The 9,671-nt window shown below is 38.8% G+C and overlaps 3 protein-coding genes across 7 annotated transcripts in view; 2 read left to right on the forward strand and 1 right to left on the reverse strand.

Annotated features, from left to right (window-relative positions):
* The window catches only part of ECD (ecdysoneless cell cycle regulator), a 30,806-nt gene extending 26,978 nt beyond the window's left edge, over positions 1 to 3,828 (forward strand). For both annotated transcript variants that reach the window (XM_008064286.1, XM_008064287.1), the window contains 2 exons: positions 696 to 910; positions 3,545 to 3,828. In XM_008064286.1, the coding sequence (XP_008062477.1) occupies positions 696 to 910; positions 3,545 to 3,769 (440 nt within the window). In that variant the 3' untranslated portion in view covers positions 3,770 to 3,828. The remainder of the gene's footprint in view (positions 1 to 695; positions 911 to 3,544) is intronic.
* P4HA1 (prolyl 4-hydroxylase subunit alpha 1) overlaps positions 3,577 to 9,671 on the forward strand; it is a 137,197-nt gene continuing 131,102 nt past the window's right edge. The window contains exon 1 of the mRNA XM_008064293.2: positions 3,577 to 3,749. The gene's annotated coding sequence lies outside the window, so the exon portion shown is untranslated. The remainder of the gene's footprint in view (positions 3,750 to 9,671) is intronic.
* NUDT13 (nudix hydrolase 13) overlaps positions 6,315 to 9,671 on the reverse strand; it is a 37,978-nt gene continuing 34,621 nt past the window's right edge. For 2 of the 4 annotated variants that reach the window (XM_008064291.1, XM_008064289.1), the window contains one exon: positions 6,315 to 6,977. In XM_008064291.1, the coding sequence (XP_008062482.1) occupies positions 6,777 to 6,977 (201 nt within the window). In that variant the 3' untranslated portion in view covers positions 6,315 to 6,776. The remainder of the gene's footprint in view (positions 6,978 to 9,671) is intronic. The other 2 variants (XM_008064290.1, XM_008064288.1) reach the window with 2 other exon arrangements.

A 9,671-nucleotide genomic window follows, 5' to 3' on the forward strand; every position in this document is an offset into this window, starting at 1 on the left:
GCCCGGCTCATTTTAATTTATTGTAGAGATGAGGTCTCGCCAAGTTGCCCAGGCAGGTCTCGAACCCGCGGTCTCAGGCAATCCACTCACCTCAGCCTCCCAAAGACGCGGGATTACAGGCTGAGCCACCAAGCCTGGCTAAACGTTGTATATTTAGATAGGGTTTTAACTTGGATTATTTTTTAGACTTACTCTAAATCAATAAGAAAAAGACAAACAGCCCAATAAAAAATTGTCATATGTATATATGTACAGAACTACAGAGATAAAGGTCTGGATACCCACCAAACTATTAAAAGATGCCTATCACTGGGGAGGGAGTGATTTTTGAGCGAGTACTGCTATATGGCTTGAATGTTTATATCAAAATATATTTATTTATTTGGTAGTTTTTAAATTTTTTAATACAAATAACTAATTTAACTGACTTTTTTTTAAGTTAAATATTTTGGCTCAGATTGTGCACTTCTCCACAGATATCTGCCAACATTACCATTTGTGGAAGGGATCTTTGTGAAATAGATTGACTATGTATATTAGTCCTTTTTAACATTCTAATTCTATGATAACAATTAATTTTTTTGAGATGTAGAGTCCCCCCAAAAATTTACCAAGTGTTAAGTCATGTATTTGAGTCATGAAAATAAAAGAAAAAAATTTTCTAAGTGGTTCTTTCTGTGTTGGGGCCTGTGTAGGGCCAGGGCCTCAGGAGTCAGACTCTGATGACCTGGATGAGGAAGACTTTGAATGTTTAGACAGTGATGATGACTTGGACCTCGAAACTCAAAAGCCTGGTGAAGAGGCTTCTCTGAAAGGAACTCTTGATAATCTCAAGTCATATATGGCCCAGATGGACCAGGAACTGGCACACACCTGCATTGGCAAAAGTTTCACCACCCGGAAGCAAGTGGTATGTGCATTTTTAATCCTTTCCCTTTCTGAGTTTATTATGTCAGATAGCTAAAATTATTTTTTCTCTTAGTTTTTCTTTTTTTAATTTATGAGATTTGAAAATAAAAATGCTAATTTTTTCCTAACTCTGATAGAATGAAAGATTATAAATTTTATTTTCCTAAACATAAGCTTCATTAGATTACTTATTCTGTGTTATCTATCAGGATTTAAAATAAGTAGTCAGGCAGGCACAATGCTTATACTTGTAATCCCAGCATTTTATGAGGCCAAGGAAGAATCACTTGAGCCCAGAAGTGAATGACCAGCCTGGGTAACATAACGAGACTGTGCCTCTACAAAAAGTAAAAAAAAAAAAAAGCTGGACATGGTGGCCTGTGCCTGCAGTCCCAACTGCATGGTAGGCTTAGGCAGGAGGATAACTCAAGCCCAATATTTCGGTGTAACAGTGAGCCATGATCAAGCCACTGTACTCCAGCCTGGGCAACAGACCAAACACCTGTTTCTTTAAAAAAAAAAAAAAAAAAGGGTCCGGGCTCGGTGGCTCAGCCTGTAATCCCAGCACTTTGGAAGGCCGAGGCGAGTGGATTACCTGAGCCCGCAGGTTCAAAACCAGCCTGAGCAACTTGGTGAGACTTCATCTCTACAATAAACCAAAAATTAGCCAGGCGTGGAAGCGCACGCCTGTGGTTCCAGCTACTTGGTAAAGCTGAGGTGGAAGAATTGCTGGAACCCAGCAGGTGGACGCTGGGGTGGCCGTGAGTGTGCCACTGTACTCCAGCCTGGGCAACAAAGTGAGACTCCACCTCAAAAACAAACCAAAACAACAACAACAACAAAAATCTTGTAATCCCAGCACTTTGGGAGGTGGAGGCAAGAGGATTGCCTGAGCTTAGGGGTTCAAGACCAGCCTGGGCAACCTGGTGAGACCTTGTCTCTACAATAAATCAAAAACTTAGCCAGGTGTGGTGGCACATGCCTATAGTTCCAGCTACTTGGAAGGATCGCCTGAGCCCAGCAGGTCAAGGCTGGGGTAGCCATGAGTGTGCCACTGCACTCCAGCCTGGGCAACAGAGACTCTAACTCAAAAAAAAAAAGTCATATAATGTGCTCAAATTAGTATGTGATTGATTACACACTACTACTACTAACAGCATAGATGAGTTTTTTTAAAAAAGAGAATCTTAAATATCCAAATAATTTTCTAGTCTTTTTTTTCTTTTTTAATGATAATAATGGCAATAGGAACTTTCCAGTCTTAATACTTTGTTTCATATGTTTCTCTAACTTAGAGCCAAATTCAAAATTCGTCTTTCATTTATGTTTTCATCCTAATTTTTTTGCTGCCACTGTCTAACCCAAGACAGAAGAGGCATTATGGAAAGAGCATGAACCCTAGAGTCTTATGGCTTAGGACTTGAACACTAGCTCAGCCATCCACTGTGAGTGTATCCATTAAGCAGTATTCCTCATGTCATAGAAATAACATGAGAACTAAATGAGACAACAATAAAACTTATAATATGCCCTAAATTAACGTTAATTTCCCTTGCTTTGATCATTTAAACCACATTGAAAACTATAACCACTTTCAGAATTGCCAACATCTAATAGAAACCACACATTAGATTTATCTAAAACAGTATTCCTTAAATTTTGATGTGAATATAAATGACCTACAATTCTTGTTTCAATATAAATTCTAATTAAGCAGGTCTGGAATGAGGCCTGAGATTTTCCATTTCTAATAAACTCCAAGCAATGCAGATACTACTGGCCCACTGATTACACTTTGAATAGCAAGGTTATAAAGCAGTCTATAGATCAAGCTATAATCTTTCACATCCTTTCCCCAAACTATGAAATCACAGTAGCAATTAAGCATCTTTGTAGTTGAAACCACAAAGCCTTATGTTTTTACCTTAAGCTTTTCATTTAGGGAGGGGAAAAAAAGGAAATCTAACTTCTTTCATTTGGAAGAAAACTTAGATTCTGGACTCTTTTAATGATCATTTTGATTAGGCAAGTTATAAATGTACCTTATCTTCTTAATTCTGGTTCTTTCCCTTGAGCTATTTCAAAATAGAGACGAAATCCATTCAGTTTGTAGACATTTTTCCTGAAAAGAAGGGTGTTATAATCTTTAAAACCAAGTTTTAATATGTGTTAGATCAGTTTATTAGACTTTGTTTTCACTTTAAGGAAATTTCTTTTTTATTTTACTTTTTTAGGACAGGGTCTTGCTCTGTTGTCCGGCTTAGAGTTCATTGGTGTAATCATAGCTCACTGCAACCTCAAACTCCTGGACTCAAACTATCCTCCTGCCTCAGCTTCCTGAGTAACTGGGACTTACAGGTGTGCCACCACACCTGGATAATTTTTTTTATTATTGTTAGTTGTAGAGATAAGGTTTCGCTGTTGCCCAGGCTGGTCTTGAACTTCTGGCCACAAGCGTTCCACCCTCCTCAGGCTCCCAAAGGGTTGGAATTATAGGCTTGCGCCACCATGCCCTGCCAACATTTCTTTTTTAATTTGGAATTCAAATTTACATAGTTGCCGAGTTTGCTTTTTATTGTAACCACCACCCAACTAATGACATATTATCCCATTTTCTTTTCCCTCTATGAATAAGGAAACTGTATCCCAGACTACCAATTCCAATGAGGAAGATTCTGATGCAGAAGAATCTGTTATGACACCAGTGGATGTAGACCTGAACCTCGTTTCCAATATATTGGAATCCTATAGCTCCCAAGCTGGGCTGGCAGGACCTGCTTCTAATCTTCTACAAAGTATGGGAGTGCAGCTGCCTGACAACACTGATCGCAGACACACAAGCCAGCCGGCAAAAGATTAACCAGCACATCCGCCTTCTCTTTTTTCTTTTTAAATAAATATTGAGTCTGATTATGTTCATTTTTCTAGTTTAGATTACTCATTTAGTAAAAATGTTTCTTCATTGCAAGTTTCGCAGGTTGATTTCTCCTCCATGAACCCCAGATGTTGCCCACTCGACACAAGTCTTTCTGACTCAATGTTCACATAGGCTTTTGAAGGATACAATCTGGCTCCTAGATAGCCTCTGAGATGAGAGGATTTACATACTTCATGTTAAGGGCACACCATACCACAATACACCCTTGGTAAAATTCTGAATGTTAATTTCTCTCTTACCTTTATTCATCCTCGGGTCAAAATTCCAAGTTGGAAATTTCTTTCTAATTTTTGTTAATGAGGTATAGTATACTTATGGTTAAGTGCACAAATCTCAAGTATACACTCAATGAACTTTTACATGCATGAACCTAAACCAAGATACAGTACTTACTTGCTTTTTAAATAATAGTTACAGAGGTATAATTCACATATCAAAAAATTTATCTTCTTAAAGTGTACAATTTGCTAGGCGCAGTGGCCCATGCCTATAATCCCAGCCCCCCTCCAGCAACTGAGGGAGGAATTAAGAAAGTTCCTATTTGGGAAACTGCGATCACAAATGATTAAAAACCACATATACCACATTTACCATACCCGCCTCAGTCCTTCCTTTTCTTATTTTACAGCCTTTGTTCAATGAAATGAGCTGAGGGGGAGGGAAGGTGTTACACACTGACTTCAGAAATGCATCAGATGAAAGTTTCTCATTATTATGTAGGGCGTCATTTTAGTAATGTTAACAATTTAACATATTTTAAATATACTTTTGTTTTGGAGATACATTTCACATGTTAAAGTGAGCATCCAGAATGCTAGCCCAGTTTGACTACGAGAAAAAGTTTTCCCCACAATGTACTTGTGGCCCATTAAGTTTCTCTTCATTGAGAATTAGATGTTGGATAGAGAAAGAGTGGTGGACAGGCAAACATAATAAATGAATGAGTTGCTTTTTTATTAGTTACCAGAGTTGACTGACTTCAGCCAGCCTCACTCTGGTGACATACGTTTGTTTTAAGGTTTTACCTGTTGCTATTTTGCATCATGGGCCCAGGGTTCTATTTATCCTTAGCACCTTCATAATTCATTACCATATATATGGTAAACCCTGTACCAGTCTCTTTTATTTATCTGCCATTTTCAGTACCCAGCACTGCAGTCTTCTGCCTAAGATTTCAGATATCCTTGGAGTTCTACAGGCCTTTTTCCCACTCATTGCTGGGAAACAAAGTTCAACGTTGCAGCTTTTCCTATGAGCCACTCTCCTTTTCCAAAAAAACACAGTAATCAAAAAACAAACAGTTTCTCCATGTTAAGTTTGAGAAACTCATAACTAGGACTCCCTCACAACCCTTCTCTATCAGTATTTTCAGATTGGTGATGTGTACACATGTACACACAAACACACCCACATAGAGATAGAAAAGATTGGGAGATGGCAATACACATGGACCCTGAACTGTTGTCTTCTAACCACAAGAGATGAAGAAATCTCAGGATGTCTCTCTCGAGAGTGCTTTTCCCATCTACATGCTGGATTCAGCCCAGGTTATTAGATTGGCAAGCTGCCAATCTAACAAGACAACCAATCCCATCACATTATCCTTCAATGATGAAGGCTCTTTGAGTTCCTCAAAGCAATGATGGTTTGCTAACAATAGAGTAGTGAACCTTTGGAGTCAACAGAAAATTCAGTGCTTTCACTTTTTAGTTCTAGAATCTCTTTTGCTAGTCCTATAGGACTTTGGTGTGTGAATAACCATATGATCTCTGGGGTTTGTGTCTTAATCATAAATTAGTGCCCAGAATCTTCTGAAGATATTCTTTCCCCAGCCATTCTTCTTTTGGACCTCCTCTGCTTTTTTGGTTTTTTCTTTCTTTTTTTTTTTTTTTCTGCACATTGCTTCAGTCATTTCAAAGACTTGGAGCCTGGACTTAAGTGTTTAACTTTCACTCCAATAAAGTGATCTTTCCTCCACAGCCAAGTTCTCACTTTCTAAAAATTTCTCAATTCATAGGACAAAAAAATACATCCGTACAAAGGTATAGAAATGTATTTTATTTTCCCCAAATAAACTCTTCTCCCTATGACAGGGTTTAGAATGGCATATATGGAATCCTAAATTTAGGTTAACCCATAGAATTCAAGAAACAGTTCAGGTTCATGTGCTAATCAACACTTGCTGGAGTGCAAATGCCAGTGACTGTTTTACATTTAGGAAAACAGGCATGGCAAAGTGATAGTCTTTTTCCTGGGTCACAAACTGAACTAGTAACAGAGCTACATACAGCGAAAAAGAACATCTTGAGTCCCACTGGGATTCAACTACCTCAACACAGTTTCATTTGCATCTGATTTATTGCAAAATACTCTGAGGTAGACCTTGGCTGTTACTTTGGTCATTCCTCCAAATGACGTAAATATGACTTTTATTTACCACATACAAGTATGCACTTGTAGATGAATTCAAAAATGTTATTGTGCTATTTTTCTTAATTCTCTAATTCTCTAATTAATACTAAATACTCAATACTAAGATAAAAGTTTTAACCAAAATTACACCAGACACATTTTGGCAATCAGTGTAAACACAACATTAACAAGCCATATACCAGAAGATGTTTGCTTCCAAGGCCTTGGAAAAAATGGGTGAACCTCCAAATGAATGTTTCACCTTTCCCTCTGATTTTGACAGTTGACATCAGTTTTTCTTCTCACACTGGCACTTCTGATGCCCATTAACAGGAACTTCTTCATCAACATTACTGATAGAGGTGTCTTACTGCAGGTTCACCATCTGCTCTGTCTTAAAAAGTTGGCCTGGAGCTGGCCTTTTGTCACTTCCCCTCTGTCAATTGGTCTCTGGTATGATCCTTCAGGGATGTCCTTTTAGGGATACCATGGAGGGATCTAAGTTACTTGATCTGAGCTAAGCAGGCAGGGAAGAACAGGTCTGTTTTTCCACCCATTCCTTAATCAGCCAGTGGGTAATGGTGACCTTAGGAGGCAGCCAGAATGGGAAAGTCCCATTCTGTTGCTGAGTATAGGGGCCCTTTCTCCTGAAGGCTGAGGCCACTTCATCATGACTGAACCAGGCAGCTGCCTCTAATTCTCTTAAGTTCACCTGGATCTGAAAGACATAAAGAAGAAAGGATGTAAGGTTAGGAGCTACAACAGTTAGACTACTACAGCCAAAGACCAAGGTGAGAAAATGGTTCCAGAACTAAGGAACTAGAAGATATTACCTGGGTTCTACAGGTAAGGTGAAAAACAGTTCTATATATTGTCCAGAAGCAAAAGAGGCATAATTGAGAGATGAAAATTAAATAAACTTTTTTAACATTGTAAAAAAAAAAAAAGATACATTCAATCCTGGAAGTACAAATACTAAAATACTGAGTGGTTAACATTAAGGAGTAAATTATGAATAATACCCCAAGTATGAATACTGTTTTTCTTTGTGCCTCTATTGAGTGCATAAATCTTTCAATTAAAAAAAGAACAAGCTGGGTTCGGTGGCTCAGCCTGTAATCCCACGTCTTTAGGAGGCTGAGGTGAGTGGATTGCCTGAGGCCGCGGGTTCGAGACCCGCCTGGGCAACTTGGTGAGACCTCATATCCACAATAAATCAAAAAATAAGCCGGGCGTGGTAGCGCGCACCTGTAGTTCCAGCTACTTGGAGGGCTGAGGCTGAAGGATCGCTGGAGCCCAGCAAGTCGAGGCTGCAGTGGCCGGGAGCAGCCACTGCATGCAAGAAGCAAAGTAAAGTAAACTTCATCTACAGGAAGCTGAGACAGATTAGATATGCTATAAAAACCAAAGCACACAATAGATAGACTTTGGCAGGAAGGGACCATCTGTCAGGGATGCTACAGAAGTACAAGTTGAGGTCGGATAAGACAACATCTAAGTCCCTGTTGACCAGAAGTTACTAGAAATTTATATCATTAGTCCTGACCAACTTGAGCAATAAGACCAATCATTAAATTTTATGTATATATTGTGAGCCTTCTAGATGTAAGATACTTTCAAGTCCTGATGATCTTACTATACATAAGATACTTTCATGTCCTTTGTGTATATATTGTATGCCTACTATATATAATATTTTTATATCCCAATGATTTTATTATATGTAATATACTTTTAAGTCCTGATGACATAAGTGGTGTTGGGAAAATTGGATACCTACAGGCTAAAGAATGATATTGGACCTATCTTTTTTTTTTTTTTTTTTTGAGTTGGAGTCTCACTCTGTCACCCAGACTGGAGTGCAGTGGCCGCTCCTGGCCACCGCAGCCTCGACCTGCTGGGCTCCGGTGATCCTTCCGCTTCAGCCTTCCAAGTAACCGGAATTACAGGTGCATGCTACCACACCCGGCTAATTTTTTGATTTTATTGTAGAGATGAGGTCTCGCCTTCCCAGGCGGGTCTCAAACCCGCAGGCTCAGGCAATCCACTCATCTCAGCCTCCCAAAGGCGTGGGATTACAGGCTGAGCCACCGAGCCCGGCAGTTGGACCCTATCTTACACCATATACAAAAATCACCTTAAAATAGAAGAAAGGCTTAAATGTAAAACCTAAAACAATAAAACCCTTAGAAGAAAACATAAGGAATAAACTTCTAGACTTCAGATTGAACAATGATCTCTTAGATATGACACCAAAAGTACAGGTAACAAAAGTAGACATAGACAAGTAGGACTCCATGAAACTAAAAGCCTCTGCACAGCCAAAGAATCAATCAACAGTAAGAGATAAAATATGGAATGTGAGAAAATATTTGCAGACCATATAACTAATGAAGGGTTCATATTCAAAATTTAGAAAGAACTCCTACAACTCAATACCAAAAAAGTAAATAATGCAATTAAAAATTGGCAAAGGATCTAAATATTTCTCCAACGAAGACATATTAATGGCCATCAGGTATATGAAGAGGTGCTCAACATCACTAAAAATCAGAGAAATGCAGTTCAAAACCACCATGAGACATTACCTCATACCTGTTTGGATGGCTATTATCAAAAATACAAAGGACAAGTGTTGGTAAGGATGTAGAGAAAAGGGAACCCTTGTACACTGTTGAAGGGAATGTAAATTGGTGCACCCACTATGGAAAAAAATATGGAGTTTCCTCAAAAACTCAAAAATAGAATTACCATTTGATCCAGCAATCCTACTTCTGGGTATTTATCCAGAGGAATTGAAATCTATATCTTGAAGAGATATCTGTACTCCTGTGTTCACTGCAGCATTATTCACAATAGCCAAGATATGGAAACAACCTAAATGGTCGTCAACAGATGAACGGATAAAGAAAATGTGGCATACACATACAAGATATTATTGTCTTTAAAAAGAAGGAAATCCTGTATTTGCAACAAGATGGATGAACCTGAAGGACATGCTAAGTAAAATAAGCTAGACACAGAAAGACAAATACTTCATGATCTCACACCTGAAATCTAAAGTGTCAAACATACCGAAGCAGAGAGTAGAATGGTGGCTGCCATAGACTGGAGGTAGGGGGAAATAGGAAGGCGTCAAAGGGTACACAATTTCAGTTATGCAAAATAAGTTCTGGAGATCTGTACACCAAAGGACCTATAATTATACTGTACTGTACATTTAAAGTTTGCACCTCATCTCTACTATAAATCAAAAAATTAGCTGGGAGTGGTAGCACGTGCCTGTAGTTCTAGCTACTTGGAAGGCTGAGGTGGAAGGATCGCCTGAGCCCAGCAGGCCATAAGTGTGCCACTACACTCCAGCCTGGGCAACACAGTGAGACTCCAACTCACAAAAAAAAAAAAAAAAAAA

Source organism: Carlito syrichta, unplaced genomic scaffold (genome assembly GCF_000164805.1).
Source record: "Carlito syrichta isolate Samal-C Ts95f unplaced genomic scaffold, Tarsius_syrichta-2.0.1 Scaffold307258, whole genome shotgun sequence".
Taxonomy (NCBI): domain Eukaryota; kingdom Metazoa; phylum Chordata; class Mammalia; order Primates; family Tarsiidae; genus Carlito; species Carlito syrichta.